Source organism: Catharus ustulatus, chromosome 3 (genome assembly GCF_009819885.2).
Source record: "Catharus ustulatus isolate bCatUst1 chromosome 3, bCatUst1.pri.v2, whole genome shotgun sequence".
In the NCBI taxonomy this organism is placed as follows: Eukaryota; Metazoa; Chordata; class Aves; order Passeriformes; family Turdidae; genus Catharus; species Catharus ustulatus.
In genome coordinates this window covers 35,598,459-35,615,519 of record NC_046223.1, presented here as the reverse complement: position 1 = coordinate 35,615,519, position 17,061 = coordinate 35,598,459, and the positions used below count along the sequence as shown (strand labels likewise).

Below are 17,061 nucleotides of genomic sequence, written 5' to 3'. Positions count from 1 at the left end.
ACATAGTGTATTAATTTCTATTCACCAATCTAATGTTTTGAATATTTTCATATTCAAGGCAATGTCTTGGGAGAACTTACTGGTGAAATTCCATAAGCACATGCTGCCATGATTTTTCTTCACTGCTTTTGACACTGATGTTGCATAGCAAAGGCTCTCATGTAGGATCTGCAAGATCTGCAACAAATGCCAGCAAAAAGAGGAAGTAGTATCTCTATAGACAAAATATGGAACTGCTTTTCCTTTTTTTATTCTTTTTTCTGTTCACTGTCTCTTTTCTCTCTCACTCTCTCAACTCAAATTCTTCCATAAGGGAGCTGAAAAAAAGTTAGGAGTTCAGGTTTGGTTTGGATAAAATCCTGAAATGTGGGCATGTCTCTGAATTACCTCATCGTCTTGGTTTGAGCCCTTAGCTGAACTTTGTCCCAAACTCTACCTCCAACAAACCAGTGAAAAGTTTAGTATAGACTTAAAAAACATAGAATCAAAATTTACCTTGGTATAAACATACATTTTTGAGTTTTTCTAATTAAACAAAATACATATTTGTATTTAAAGTTATAGGTATAATTCTCCTGTATTGGCTCCAAAATGAAGTTATTTTCCTAAATAGGTGTTTAGGGCAAACCTTACATATTGTACTCTTTCCAGTTGTCTGAGAAGGCATCAGCCCATAGAAGCAGAGTCTCTTTAACATGAATCACCCAGTAGGGTGCTTCCACAGCCTGATAAAGGCTGCTCCAAGCCCCACAGAGGTGAGCAGTGGATGAGTTAACCGTGATGAACAGCAGCAGCTCAAGCCCACAAGATGCACGTGAGCACCAGGCACCTGCAGGCCCCCGTGTCCCTCTGTGACCATCAGCCTTTCCCTCTGGGCTGGAAGAGCTGCCCATGGATTTCTGAGTCTGCAGCAGCCCAGGCTGCTGAGCACTGGGAATCTCAGGCTGTATCTGCTGCCTCACTGCTGTTGGCAAATCAGCTGCAGGTGAGGCTCAAAATTACAGAATCATGGAGTGGCTTGGGTTGCAAGGGACCTCAAAGACCATCTGGTTCCAATCCCCTGGGACCCCTTCCTCTAGACTGGGATGCTTGGAGTCCCATCCAGCCTTTTGGATTGGAAATGACCACTTTGGATTGGAAATGACCTTTTATGATGTGGATCCAAAGCACAGCAAACCACACTTCCTCTGCTCTCCCTGCCCCGGAGCTGCCAGTCAGAAGAGCCAAGCATTAGAAATGTATTTGTAAGGGTGGAGGTGCAGGAGTTCCCCGTCTGGAGAAAAGCGGCGTGCACTGAACCCGCAGCTCTGGGCAGTGCATTCCTGCAGAGTTAATGGCCAAGGCAATGATGCAGCTCGCTGAAATGCTGACATGTTGGAGGGTCAGCAGGAGGGAAAGGATTTGACAGCGGTGCCTCCGTGGAGTGTCCATCAGGACCTCAGTAGATGGCACTGTCACACCAGCTGTCTGACGGTGTACAGATCATACTGTCACAGATTGCCTATGCTTTTCTTCAAATAAACTACCCTTTTTTCCCCCCTCCTCTAGATGCCATCTGACTAAATCTTTTTGATTTTTCAGAGTAGTAATCCAACTATTTAAAATGTATACAATAGAACAGCTGAGCACTGAGCAATTTGTTGACACATTTTCTATTAGGTGGTATGGAGCAGGACTAAACAACACATTTTCCTTTATAAATCCCTGGGGGAAAAAAATCCATCACTTTTGATTATTTTTTTTAAGTTTGCATATTCAAAAAAGTTACATAATTCCATTTTCAGCTGTGAAGCATTCTGATTTCTGTTACATGGATTCTTTCTTTTTTTTTTTTTTCCCTCAGTCTTCTTTATAGACATAGAACTTTATGGGGTGGGTATTGGTTATGAGAGGGTATATTGTATACCATATATTGTGTACCATAATATACCATATATCTCCACTCCAAATTTTGAAAGTAATGCCCTTAAAAACTCCTGTTTAATCTCTCCACACATCTGGTCCAGCACTTACATTTTTATGTGTGTTTCCCATGTAGGTGATATTAACACTGCCTTAATCTGACTTTACACTTGCCAAATTTGTAATCTATCAAATATTTATAACCCTCAGAAGAACCACAATCCCTTAGGGGAAAGCGGTGTTAGCTAGTCCTGGTTTATATTCCTGTTGGATTTCTCCTGTAGCTATTGTATTTATTTTCTTTTCTGCTAAATTGTATGAGAACCCTGGCACATCACCCAGAAATTCTGTCCAGCATCTGGATTGTATAGTTAACCACAGGAAATCTCATGGAGGGGCAACAGACTTTTGTTCTGTTGTGTAGTTCTGCTGGGATCACCATCATCTTGGTAGTGGGATTTAGACTAATTTCCCATGACTTGATCTCTGACATGCTGGGGCTTTTGTCTAAAAATCTGTCAACCATGCTGATTTTTCTTGGTAATCAAAAGATTGCCCATTTCTTCCTGTTAACCAGTGACTTGGCTGTGAATTGGGAACAATTTCCTAACAAAGCACTGTGGAGTTTCACGACTGGGAAAAAAAAAAAAAAAAAAAAAAAAAGAGAGAGATACCAATTTAAATTAACTCTTTGTTTTCCCATATATGAGAAAAAATTGGACACAGCCACATTCTGTCTATCAGCTAGAAGGATGCTGCGTCTGTAGTAAAGCTCTCACCACCAGAGATATCATCTATATGCTGGGTGGCAGATCCACTAGCTTTTCTATGAAACCTGTGAAATCTGCGTCAGCAATCTGCAAATCACAAATCGCTCCATTTCTCCAATATCACCCTTACTTGCAAAGCCACAGTTACTAGGATGTGTCTTTCCAGTACAAAGCTGACAAACAGCAAAATAATTACTCCTGCTGCTTCCCTCCTTCATTTCTTCTTTTCTTTTTTCTTTTAATTTGTTTTGAGATTAAGCCTGAACTTTAAGAAATATGTAAAAATCAGAGAACTTAAATGGAGGATCTGTGATGCAGAATAGTCAGATGTTTTCTACAACATCCTCGAGCAAGAATGGTGATGTCAAACTACCTAAAGAAGAGAACACGAGCTCGGAAACTTGTATCTTTGGTTTAATAATTTAAACTGGCGTACTGCAAAATACCGCCTCACCACAGATTTTGCCTCATTGTTAGTTGATAGTATAATTACAGAATTTAAAATCTGCCTGAAGAGCGGATTTTCATTTTAGCAACTACTGTTGTTGTTTCAGGCCTAAAAACGACCATAAGAAGAATTCATAAATTGATAAATTAAACCCCTTCGCGGTTCCGTAGGTCTTTGCAGCCGCATCCTTCAGCAGTGCGGGCTCCGAGCTCCCGCCGGCTCCCAGCGGGAGAGCCGGGGCCGCTCCGCGGATCCTCCCTGCTCCCATTGCCCGGAGCCCCCCGCGCTGCCCGGGGCCGGGAGATCACGCGGGGCCCGAGCCGCAGCCGGAGCTGCCCCTCGCAACACAAAACCAGCTTTCAGGGCAAAGCCGCAGGCTCCGGCTTTTCCCACGGTGGGAATCACGAGTGCCTGCCCGCCGGCAGGAGGGAGGAGGGAGCGGGGCGGGGGCCAGGAGCGCAGGAGCTCCTGCCTGGCATTGCTGACGTGCTGCGGGGACGGGCTGGGCTCGCAGGGATCCGCCACACAGACTGGCAGGGCTGCGGCTCCAGCTGGCAGCTCCTGCCGCAGCCTCCTCCTCCCTCCTTCCTCCCTCCGTGCCTGCTCCGTGCCTGCTCCGTGCCTGCTCCGTGCCGCCTCAGCCCCAGCACAGCCCCAGCACAGCCCGGCGCTGTCGGGGCAGACGATGGCGGGGATCGCTGCCCGGCTGCTCGGGGCGCTGTGCCTCTCCGCCTGCCTGCCCCCGGCGCTCGGCAGGGACGCCGGAGCGCAGTGGACCCTGGAGAAGGTGGGTCGCGTTTGCCTTTCCCGGCGCTCCTCTACTGTCCCTTGGTGCGGAGGCAGCGCCTTCCCGGCGGGCAGGGGTGAGCGGCTGGACAGCCCCAGCCATCCTGCCCTGGCGGCCAAAGGGAATTCGGGCTGGGGTCACCCTTGGCGCGGTCCCGCAGGTGCGGGGCTTGGCATGGCTTCCCTCTTAGCCCCAGCTTGGTGGCTGCAGAGAGCGAACCTTCTTCACACGTTTGTCTTTGTGTCTCTTGGGACTGAGCAGCAGGAGCGACAAGCTTCGTCAGGGGCAGTTACTGAATTTAAGGGGAAACCCAAACGGGACAAGACGGATCAAAATCTGAAATTATATTCCTTATAGCATTCTACTGTACTCCAACTTTCATTGTGATTACAGTGAGTCAGAGGACAGTGACTTAGTTTGAGAAGACAAATAGCTCTTCCAGCAGCATATGCACATATCGAGGAAAAACAAGTAGGCATGGTGCTGATAGCCATTGATAGGTACAAAATTGTTTTGAAAGATACAATGCTCTGATATGTTGTAGACCCGTACTGTATTGTGTCTAATTTAGAGAGGTGTGTGAACTAGTGAAAAAAGGAATCTTGAGATAAGGTTTAATTAAACAGTGGTAAGCTTTAAACCACAGATTTCTCAATGTAGCAGCTCTTAGTGTTCCATTATGAAACATTAACATAGTTTTCTTCATAAATAATTAAACATAGGAGAGCATAAAACTAAACATTTCAGGAATTTCCAAACAGAAAATACATTTCTAGAGCCCTTCCCCAAGAGTTTGTGGAAGAGCTGAAGTCAAAGTTCAGCAAGAAGCAACTGAATTCCACTAATCCAGTGCACTGTTCTCTTCACCAATAGAGCAGAGTCCAGGACAAGCTGGTAAAATGAAGATTCCCTCACACTTCTCCTTGTCATTCCCTTTCTCCTTGATTCTATTCACCCCTATTCAAGGAAATGTTGGCTTGTTTGTTGTTAAGAGACACTGTGTCATTCTGTTCTATTAATTGTATCTTACAACACCTACATATATATGTGTACAGCTCACTATATGATATATATAGCTCATGTATAGACTATATATCTGTAACATAATACATCTGTAATTGCACACAATACATGTATATGTACACATGCAATATATGCATAAGAACATGTGGGCTTAAATCTTTAGTCACACTGGTCAGTGACAATTATGTAGCCCCAGTGCTCCTTTTTTCAGCCCCCTTGAGCCCCAGCTGTTTCCATTCTGACCAGTCAATCTCCTCACCAGTGCTGTCAGTAGTGTCATCCAGCCACAGAACTGTCACACCTGAGCTCCTCTGCCTGTGCACACACTAAGCAGGAACAACATCTTCTTTCTCATCAAATTCTTGTCCTTCAACGACTTTTGTTCTTTCTCCTTGGAGGGACGTGTGAGCCAGAAATTCAGAGTCCTATAGGTAAGCCTGGGCTACTTGAAGAACTTGAAGTTTTGCAGTTTTATACAACAGGCTTAGTGACAACCCTGTCATGAATATATTGTTCTGCTTCCTTGTTGTGGCAAAATAGGGATTGACCAACACTGTAAAGAATGAATCACTTACAAATCTTATTTTGCTTCTCTATTTCATAACCACTTTTGTAACTCCTCTCACTTCCCAAATTTGAAGATATCACCATTATTAGAAGTGGGAATTGAGTCCTCTTTTCTGAAGTATTTTCATGCATTTGTACTTTAATAAGGTTTCTTTGTAAAGTGATTTGATGACCCCAATTACCAGGGACACTCTTAACTTGTTCAAATGCAGACACATTTTTTGAACTTCCTTAATTAGTCCTCCTACACTCTTCTGAAGTATATAGCTTTAGGTTTTCACTCTCCCCTTACAGCTTGCTCCTCCTAAACCAAACAGCTCCCTGACATTTTCTCTTGACTGTGCCTCTTCTACACTTGTCTAAGTTCCATATTAAATTCCTAGTTTCCATATTAAACTCCTAGTATTTCAAAAGACTGTTTTACAACTTCCATGGTACAATTTCCAAACTTTCAAAAGTTCATCCTAATATCAGATTAAATGCAATTTCTCTTTATGTCTAAATTTTCTAGCATTAAAAATGTTAACCGCCCATCCTAAATTTTGGTGTCCTTACAGTCTCAAAATTCAGCTTTAAACATTGTATTAAAATTGGCACAATGAGATTCAGTGTCTTTCTGTTACCCCTCTGCTTGATTTCACTGGTAAATCTAAGTAGAATTAGAGGAAAGGTTCACACAGAGATAAACAGCTAGGAGACAAGAGAAGGGCAGAATTAAATATTTGCATTGAAGTCTAGAAAGTACTCATGCTCGTACTTGCTTGTGCAAACAAACAGAAGTAGAAAAGAAGTCAAATAGTGAGGCAACCCCCATTTTTAAACAATATTCATCACTTAGGGTAATAAGACAACAGGTAATAAGATACCAGACTTTTGAGGTCAATTCACATTCTGGCCAGGTAAAGGGTTTTAGGTGTTATTTCAGATACCTGTGAAATGACATACACTAATAGAAAAGGAGAATGAATTATTTTTTGCTAACACATAACAATGATGGGGTTCAACAGGTATTTATGAAAATGTCAGTTTGATGCAGGAGCAGCCCAAAAGCAAGTCAACTGTTAAGCAGTTCGAAGAAAGAAAAGGAATAAAACAAAAAATACCACTGTCCTACAGTATAAACTATGATGTGCTCATGTACCAGTTTCTCTCCTTTTGCTCATCTCAGAAAGGATGACGTGGACAAGGTACCCTGAAGGACAGTGAGCCTGATCAGTCATGTAAGGCAGTTCTTATCAACAAACAAATAAACAAAGGAGTATTTTTTATCAGGAGAAAGACAGTAGAGGGAAGCCCCTGTGATATAAATGAGGATTGTATATGATAGTGCCTGAAATAGGAATCCATAAAACCAGTAGTGGCATAGGGAGTTTCTGAGGAGACAGTTGCTATAGATTGGACAGGTTCAAACCTGGTGTATAAAGGGGCATTTGAGATGTCCTTGGGAATCCCACCTGGCATTCAGCTACCACTCCAGAGCACTGCAGGGCTCTTGCACATCAGAGATGTGCATTTGCCAGCTACATAAGGATGTCTCAAGCTCTCTGGGTCACCTAATACAGCCCCAAAGGCCTTGGCTTGGGCAAGAGAAAGGAAGTCACTGGGAGGCAAGTCACATGCTGGTGGGATGTAGGTCACTGCTGAGGTTCACCAAGCTGACAAATGCTCCAGCTAGCCCCAAAGGAGCCACAGCATCCTGTGCAGTCACTCTGCCGCTGTGGGCAGAGGCCACAATGACACAGCTCGCTCCCTCTGGGAGTGAGTTACCTTAGGCATTTCTTTGCTTTGCTGCATCTTGTAACATAGACACAGCATAAAGCTAAATATTATTACTACTAGAAACAAAGCTTCTGATGTTTGTCTCAACAGAAACCTCAGCTAAAGGTGGTGTGGCTGCAGACATGACATGTCTGATATTAGGAAACAGAGAAACCATTCATAGGTTCAGGTTTTATAGCTAGCTGGTAGGTAAAACTTTCTCCCATACTTTAAATAGTATATTTTCCATGAAATGGAAGACAGAGAAGCCAATCATTTCTGAGTGAAAAGGGGTTTTTTAATTACTTTTTGTTGGGAGTAAATCAAAGTAGCACAATATACCATTTTTACTGCAATTCTGAAGAAAACTATGGTTAAAAAGGTTTCATAATAGTTACAGCACTCTTTCTTCTCTCTACCTTCTACAGTATTCTCACCAACCAAGAATTTTAAGTTCTGATGCAATTCAAAAAGTTGTGGCCAACACAGATATTTCTGAAATGTGGGAGAATGATTTGCGCCCTATCCTGATAGAAAGATACCCGGGATCACAAGGAAATTACATCGTGCGACAGGTAAGACAACATTTCCTGACAACCTCTAAGAACAATATTATTATTGTTAATAATTATAATAATAATTAATAATAATAATATTCTGGTAACACCTTTGGTGACCCCCACTGAAGTCGTATTACTCTCATTCAGTAGGATGAACTTTTTCAAGTCTAGATCGTGTAGTGCCTACATGACACAGCTTGCACGTTAGTTGGCATTATTTCCCTGGGCTGCATGATGAAATATAAGCATTTTTAAAAAATAATCATGTTTTAAATTTACAAGCTTGCCCAGGTTTGGTACCCAAAGTACAACACAATGGCTGTCCTTTCCCTCACATGAGCAGGTTTTTGGTCACTGGCTCAAACCCGAGACCATGCATGGGATGAAATAAATGATACCCCACCACTTTTTCTGGAGAGGCCCTGTCCTATGCTGCTGGAGTGCCCTGGAGTGTTGCTTCAGATGGGTGCATCAACACAAAAGGGGATCAGAGGAGTCCAAAGGGGCAGGCAGATGAAATGGTCAGCACGACAAAGTGCAGCCCTGGCCCACGAACCGCAGCAGCTCCACAGGCCCAGCAGTGTCCCAGTGCTGGGCTAACAAACCCAGGCTGCAGCCAGCCCAAGGCAGTGAAGACTCCAGCACATTGTCTTTGAGCCACAAGAAGTTACCACCCAACCAGTTGCTGCTCTGTCAGCACCTCTGCTCTGCACTCAGAGCATGGAATCTTCAGGACAGTGTCCGTGCTGACTCTGGATCACATTAGCCAAGCGGGAGACAATGTCAGACAATGGTACAGCTGAGTTTACTAAAGACATTCACATCATCTCACTAGCCTTCATCTACCCTTCAGGCACTGACTCAACAGCTCTCAGACAGCCCTAACTACAATAAATTTATTTGCTACTCTGCAATTGGTAGGTTGGAAAAATGCAGCCTTTTTATGCACTGTGTGTGTGTGCATACATCTCTAGATTTAGTTTTGTGGTTTCTTTAGTGATACTCTGGAAGGCAGCCAAGTGAAAGGGGGAAAAGGAAGAAAAACAAAAAAACAGCTGAGCTTAGGCTAGAAAACCACAGATCATGTTCAAAATAGGATCATCCTGTTATAAGGTAACAGCATGTATTAAATTAGACCCCACACCAAAGGAAAAGAATGAGTCCTCTATTGTCAAAACACAGTTAATGGAGTTTGAAATGGATTACATTTCTTTGCTGAGACACAAAATCATCAGACTCCTTTAAGGGAAAAGGGGAAAAGATGGGAACTCCATCCAGGCTTATATAGTGCCCTTAATCCTTAACAGCCATCCTTCACTCTGCCTACTGATAGCTGATAGATCATATGTTGTAAAAGCTTTCAGAGGGTGACCACAAACAAAATGGAAGTTTGTTCTAGCACTAAAATCTATGGCAATATTGTTGTTTTTTATCATTCCTACTGACTTCCCTAAGAGCAGAACAAGTCCTCAAAGTCTGTTTTCCCCTCAGAGGCTTTTCCTAATGTTTACTTAAAGAGAGAGGAATCTGCCTTGAAGAAGCTCTCTTGGGACCCATAAAAAAAAGTTGCTCAACAGAGAAACAGAGATGTCCCTCTAGTATGAGTTAGCCAGAGCTCTGGCTGAAGTATAGCTGGGGTTGTTAGAGGCATTATCTTCAGGCAGGAAGACAGCTAAAATGAATGATTTGCCTTATAGATGGTCTTAATTCTTATCTTTACATGAGCTACACTTACAGAATTTCATTTTTAAAATGCTAATCCAAAATGTTTCATCCTTCTTTAAAGAAATCTACATATCTGTTACAGCTTTGTAAACAATTTATGTCACTTGAATGGCAGATTTCTCACAGAAGCTTAAAAACCAACCATCTCAGATCAATCAACCAACCCAAACAGCTTTTTTTTTGTTTCCTTATACTGCTGTGGCATCTCTGTATGGTAACTGTTTAAACAGCCACAACAAGGTCTCTGCAGCCAATTCTGACATTTAATTTAAGGGCATATCAGAGTTAAGCTTTGAAGATGTTAACATTAAATCTGCTGTAGTTACACCTGAAAAAGACACTGGCCTGAAAACTTCAGAGATCAAGATCTTAATGTGTCATAATGATTGGCAATAATTCAAAACACCTTCACACTCCAAAGAGAAGGGTCAAAAGGAAGAAATAAAAAGCAAATGAGGCAGTAAAGGCTCAGGTAGCAAAGTTATACTGTGATACTACATTTTTTGCTATGAAGTTTATCCTTTAAAAAACCATGAACTTACAGAAAAATAAGCTTAGGAACCACTATTAATTAGCTAATAACAATCTCTCTGCAACATCTTTCGGAAGCAAGAACTATTAATCTGATTGTTTCTTATAATTGCAGCATATCAAGCACCGTCTTCAAACCTTAAAGGCTGGTTGGGAAATTGAAGAAGATACATTTCAGAGATACACACCATATGGCTATAAAACATTTTCAAACATTATTGGCACTCTTGACCCCTCTGCAAAACGCCATCTTGTACTTGCTTGCCACTACGACTCAAAATTCTTTGGACAACAATGGCAGGACAGAGTGTTTGTGGGAGCAACTGATTCAGCTGTGCCTTGTGCTATGATGTTGGAGCTGGCACGAGCACTGGATAACAAGCTTCAGTTAATCAAGGTAGTTTTTTTGTTTCATTTTCATTTGCCTTTCCAACAGCAACAGGCCTCAGGGCATTTCCACATTCTTTTCCATAGCCTGCATGCTGGCTTCTCTGATTGCTGTGCTTGTAATAAATCTCCCATTGACTCCAAGAACAAACAGAGATTTGTATCTACTGCTCTAAAGTACATTATCACATTAAAATTTCTTATAAAAAGGGTGTATATCTAAAAGTTATCTATATAAACATATACTATATAAAAATAACTAACGATACATGAATAACAGATGTTTCATAGACTTGGAAAGACACCATGCTACTTTCTATCTAAAAGGAACAGAACCTGACTCAAAAGTTTCTATCATTTCCAGTAACATTGTCATTGAAAAGTTTTGTTGCGTTCTGAATCCTGCAGAAACTTCTCAGTTGTATTCTGCTTTGAGATACAGATTAACTAATTGTTGCACAGAAGAGTCACACTCAGGTTTCAAGTCTTTTTTTTTTTTTTACAAATTCGAATAGTTTATTTATGGAAGAAGTATAATATTATCAGTCTGTCTTACCTATGCTACGAAAATCTGCTTCAAAGGGCTGAAACTGCTAGGCACAAAAATCTGTTGAGCCTACAAACTCTTGAAGCTTGTAGGATTACAAATTTGCAGGATTACGGATTCACGAGTGCCATCTACTGGCTCACTATTCACTATTTACAGAAAAATAATTCTCATACATTTTCAGAGCTTTTACAGGAAAAATTCTCTCAAATGTGAGAGACACTCTACAAAGTGTCAGGAGTACACTCAGCTCAGGTATTACGATTATTTGTCAACAGCAGTTTCCAGAAACTGATTTGGTGCCTTCTGATATGCAAGTATTTAAGAATGAGAAGATTAAAAACATGCCAAAACAAAGCACTCCTGCAATACATAGGCTTTCATTCAGAAGCTTCATTTAAAATAAATTTGCCTGGTGATTATTTATGAAACAACCTGCACACTGACTTTAAAGACTGGCATTTTTCACTATGAATACATTATTTTACAATGAAAATTGTTTTTTATCACTTAAGACAGCATTTGACACAAGGCAACTAATTAATTTGCACAGGCCACCACTTGTACAGTCTGTTAACAAAATATACTTTGGGATCCATCTGCTTAATACATTAGCTATGATGTCTTTGCTGTGCTTATGGTAACACAACAGACTTTGCTATGTTTTCAGTCAAATATATTTATACTCTGACTCGAAATTGTGGTTTTTATCTTGATGCTTCTCCAGTTATATAAAGTAAGTTTACAATTAACGGGCAAAGACTCTATATTAAAATGTGTGGAGCAGCAATAGTAATAATAACAACACAATTACTACTTCCTAAAACTCAAATAGCACTGATGCATTTTCCTCCAGAACATAATGCAAAATGACTGCTGCCCAGAGAGCCTTGTCATGTGCAAAGGACAAAGGGCAGCAAACCACTGCCATTAGAGAAATCAATATGCCACTGTGAGCACCATCAATACTATCTTGCCTGCATGAGGGGCATTTTGTAGAAGGTTTTCACTATTTATATTGCATCAGCTCCAGCTATTTGGGAGTTGCAGCCCATCCAGGACATGACTGCTGCCAGTGACCCCACCTTTTCAACCACATCATGCAATTTTACTTGAAGTAGTGTTAATTCATAGAGGGGTTAAAGTATTTATAGCAACTGTCAAGCTGAATGAAAAGAAGGGGCTCAAAGAACCATTAACTTGTCAAATACATAATTCACCTCCACTGATGCACAGCTGTAGCAATTATATTAATCCTTGTGATGCAATCAAATAATAGTATCAGCACTCCCATCAGGGGTTGTTACTGACACATCTCCTCATTATTTGAGATAATGTTGCTGCTACCTCGTTTTGCAGGTCTCAACACTCATATCTTCCAAAGTCAGAAATAAAACTTTTATCCAGAACCAAAATTATATGAGACTGGAGAATGTGTCGCTGTGTTAGATAAATAACAATTACCTTGACTGATCACTACCACTACTACACCATAGTAACAGCCAAAGGAAGGTTTGCATAGGGAACCTTGAAAATACACCCTTTATTTGTGTTACATATATAACAACAGTATTTGCCCTTTACTCAATGTTCTGGTCAGAATCAGTGATTTTACTTTTAACTTCCTCCAACAGGCCAGCTCAACATCAAGACCAGACCTTTCACTTCAGCTCATTTTTTTTGATGGTGAAGAAGCCTTTGTTCGGTGGTCCCCTTCTGATTCCCTCTATGGATCTCAACACTTAGCTCAAAAAATGGCATCAACTCCACACCCACCTGGATCAACAACCACAAACCAGCTGCAGGGCATAGTAAGTGGCTTTCACCTCCTCAATGAACAATAGTAAATGGTATTTTTAAAAATTTAATTAGTAGGTAACTGGCCAAATTCCCAAGAAACCATGGTCCCACTAAAGCTAAAGAAAGAAGCAGGGTTCTGGAAACATTATGAAATATGATAGAGAATTGGCAAGAGCTTTTCAGGTGATTAGACCTGCTGCATGCAAGTATGAGGAAGAGTCATAGAAATATCAAAATACACAATTTATCAGAATATAAACTAGGATACCCACCTTCTTCAGGAAAAGAATTCAAAGTGATAAGAGCACAAACAGTATTGGCCTATGAGCAAATCTCCCCTAGCTCAGGACTAAGCTACACCAACCTCTGTTTTCCTCTGATTCCTACTGACATTCTGGTTGTCTGTTCCCTTCTACTTTCCCTGTTTACTTCTGAGGCACTTCTCTTCTGTCACTGCTTCTTGTGACTCATAAAATGTCTTTTCCTTGACAGACTTCGTTGTTCTCAGGGGAAGAAGCAATTTCCTCTTCTTTCTCCCCACCTACTGTCGTTTTTCTTTTAAAGAGATACAACACATAAATTGCACATTAATATGCAGCCTGCTTCAGCTTGAGGAACAGAGGAACAGCCTGTCTTTTCCCTCCTTGGAAAGACAGCAAAATGTCTCAGATAGCAATCATGTTCTGCTAGCGAATTCTTCTCAGGCACCATGGTAGAAAAACCAGATCTTTGGCCAGGGCTAGCAAAGACCTGCTCATGACCTACACAGGAAATAAGAGTTTCATTGCTGCTGCTGATCTTGTAGGAAAGCGTTCTGTACTAAAGATTCTTTCTTCTCTAGGACCTGTTTGTACTACTGGATTTAATTGGTGCACCAAACCCAGTCTTTCCCAATTATTTTCAAAACACTCTTCGATGGTTTCAGAGGCTTCAAGCAATTGGTAAGCAGAAGGATATGGGCTTTGAATGAATTTCAAAACCTAGTGAGTATTTTCTGAATGTATCAAGCCCTGTAAATCAGATTTTTAGATCAGCTTTCTGGTTTACAATAAAAATCTTTGATAATGTAAATGTGAAATCTTAAACCTATATGAAGATTTTGATACTTACTTAATAAAACAACTGAAGACGACTCTCAGACATTTGTAAGCAACAAAACAGAATCTATTACTGATTGTCACTCTGTGACATTTGGCAACTGCTCCATTTCTGTATTTTAGTTTTCAGTTCTGTAAAATGATGGTAATAGCACCAATCCTGAGGTCTCCCAAGCATTAAACAAATGCAAAAGACAGTCACCACTGCCTTTTTCTTCTCTGGTGGAAAAAGCTCCCATGGGAGAGGAAGAAATAATTCAAATGTGCTAACATGTCTCATTGTCCAGAAATTGTAGTAATCACTCTCATTGGGCATTACAGAGAAACAGCTACACAACATGAATCTGCTGAAGAATCACCCTGCTGAAAGTCAGTATTTCCGGAGTACTTTACATCGAGGCTTGGTTGAAGATGATCATGTTCCATTTTTATTAAGAGGTACCAGAAATTCTTATATTTTGAAGTATACGTTCAGTAAGAAATGCATCATTTAGTAAATGAGCAAGTACATATGCTCATGTTTGTCAAGCTTTGACGTAACATCTATGAAAAAAATTAATTCCTTAGTGCCTTAGTGGTATGCAGATGAAAAATCAGAGAAAAAGCAGACAAACAGGAAAGAGGCTGGGGAAAAAAAAAAAGTCCTTCCCAAAAGCAGTCAGGAAGCAGAAGACTGGTTTAACTCCTCTTTTCCCTAAAAGTTGCAATACATATAAGTGGCTTGATGTGTGTGTATGTATGTATATAAATATATATACACACATATATATGCAGTGATAACAGTCCTTTCAAGTGGAAGTTCCTTTATCTGAAAGCAATGCTGTCTCTATTTTCCAGAGTAAAAATAAGACACCCTATTTTACCATTTACATATAGAAGTAAAAAATGCTTCAAAAACAGTCTTAACACTTTCACAAAAACATGGTAATCAGTTTTCTGTTTCAGGAGCTGCAGTGACTTTTCTCTGTCCTTCTGTAGCTCCTAAACACACAATGCAAAGAATTTAAAAAAAAAAAAAAACAAAACCCCCCCCCAAAACCCCCAAGTAACTACAGATTACTTTAAAAAAGGAAAAAAAAAAGACGGAAAAGAATTCAAAGGAAAGGAAGGTGGCAGCTTTACACAACACACTCTTTAATGATGGGATGCAGTCACAAGCATCAAAACAAGAAGATAAAAGGAAGCTGCAGTGACACACCCTGTAAAGCAAGCTTATTGAGTAGTTACCTGACTGTGTTGCTAAATAGTGAAGTATCAGCTGGCTTAACAGAACTTCTGCAATATTTTTTCTCCAAATTTCACTTTCCTTTTTATAGGGGTTCCAGTCGTGCATCTGATTCCATCCCCTTTTCCTGCAGTATGGCATACCATGAAGGACACAGAAGAAAACCTTGACAAAGCCACTATTGACAATCTCAACAAAATCCTGCAAGTGTTTGTACTGGAGTATCTCAACCTGTGACAAACAAAACATCAACAAATTGCACTCCATTCACATTACTGTTTGCCCACCTTCACACTTGCTATTTAATTGCATTAGAAAGTGCCAAGGTGAAGAAAAATGTGATAGTTCTTGCTAGACTGATTATTGATTGAGCTGCTCCTGGCCCATTGGTCCATTAGCCAAGTAAGACACCATTAAATAAGAACTAGTTCAGCCTGGAAAGAATTTTATCTTTCCATGTTTTATCTCTGAATAAAAAAAAATCCAGAATTTTTCCAGATTGTTGTCACTGGTTTTTGTCATGTATTATAATCCCAGGAGGGAATGCCTCATGACTTAATTGTATTACACAGTTTTTATAAGCTGTGACCAACTTTTGCAGTGTTCAGCTATGGAAATTTACGCCACATTATCAAAAGAGGCAAAAATCACACCATAGCAGACTTCTACTTTGGCCTGAACTAAACCACCTCATGCTGATATGAGCTGCTAGAACTCCTGACACACTGATGTGATTTTTAATCTCCTCTGGTACTTCTCCTCCTTCCCCTACAAAGGCAGCTGCAAGAGTTTTTCTCTGCAGACAGCTGACCACCAGAAAACAGAGCAATAAACCCAATTCAGTTTTGCCCCTATCATTTGTTGGATACTTTTTGATGGAGAAGAGTAGGGGTAATGCTAACAGGAAGGTATGTGGGGGTTTCCCTGTGCTCTGACTGCAACATAGGAGATATAAACAAAAGATCAGGCAGTGTGTGGGAGCAATGACCCAGTACACACCATTCAGTCACGTGAGAATCATTCGCAATTTGACCCAAAAAACCTCCAAACCACCACCCACCTCCTGTTTTTAATACAGACTACAACAAAAATAATAATACCAGGAAAGTCATCACTTCAGAAACTATAGTTTATCTAAATACAATTTTAAAAGCAAAGTGCTATCAAAAATAAAATGTTATTAAAAGCAAGACAACAGTTTAGGCACCAAAAAGATACCAATTTAACAACCCAGTGCTTTTACATTCCTTATTGGAATTATTCAGTAGATTTTGTGTAACAGTGGCAAAAAAAAAGCCTGGAATGAGATCAATGAAAGCCAGAAGAACAATATTCAAAAGCTACTGCCAGAATTATGGTTTCCACTGGTGAGAAAAGGATGAGACTATTTTAAGAAAAAAATTAAAATATCAAGCTGATAGAAGATGAATTGAGAGAAAACAAGTCAGTATTTTACTGCTCCAAACTTCTTCCCTACGAAGTTCTACCCTGAGCAAAGAGATTTAAAAAGGAGGTAAGCAATGGAGTTGTAGGCATGTCAGATTTGGCCTGTATTTTATCATTTTCCTAAAGCAAATATTTTGGAGCCTAAGACAATATTCACATCCATATCATAAAGTTATTACAGAAATAGGTATTCACAGCAATGAAAATTTGTAAAATTTTACTATTACAGGATAGCCTGAAAATTAATCTGATTTTGGTAGCTCAGGATGAAACAAGCATTTTGCGTTTTCTTATCACTTTCACATTGGTGAGAAACATTTGTCTTACCTGCAACTTCTGGAATGGAATACTATGAAAATTCTAAAAAATTAGACAGATGTCTTTATTTTCAGGTATTACTGTACATCTGCATAAATATATCAAAGCTTCTTAAACTCATTGCAATCATATTCTCCTCTACTTCAGCCCATGAGAAAATAGTCCAAAAT

At 40.3% G+C, this 17,061-nt stretch overlaps 1 protein-coding gene across 1 annotated transcript; it reads left to right on the top strand.

Moving 5' to 3' along the window:
* The first annotated feature begins 3,740 nt into the window (after positions 1–3,740).
* QPCT (glutaminyl-peptide cyclotransferase) lies at positions 3,741–15,624 on the top strand. The gene is made up of 7 exons (XM_033055233.1): positions 3,741–3,907; positions 7,684–7,830; positions 10,187–10,468; positions 12,640–12,816; positions 13,647–13,746; positions 14,224–14,340; positions 15,219–15,624. The coding sequence occupies exons 1-7, from the start codon at positions 3,806–3,808 to the stop codon at positions 15,362–15,364; spliced, it is 1,071 nt and encodes a 356-aa protein (XP_032911124.1). The 5' UTR covers positions 3,741–3,805; the 3' UTR covers positions 15,365–15,624.
* Positions 15,625–17,061: the final 1,437 nt, after the last annotated feature.

What these genes read in the sequence shown, in the direction of transcription:
- QPCT (XM_033055233.1), top strand. Translation starts at nt 3,806, where the DNA reads ATGGCGGGGATCGCTGCCCGGCTGCTCGGGGCGCTGTGCCTCTCCGCC. An exon ending in GAAATTACATCGTGCGACAG is followed by an intron (nt 7,831 to 10,186) that starts GTAAGACAACAT and finishes TTATAATTGCAG; the next exon opens with CATATCAAGCACCGTCTTCA. An exon ending in CAAACCAGCTGCAGGGCATA is followed by an intron (nt 12,817 to 13,646) that starts GTAAGTGGCTTT and finishes TTTCTTCTCTAG; the next exon opens with GACCTGTTTGTACTACTGGA.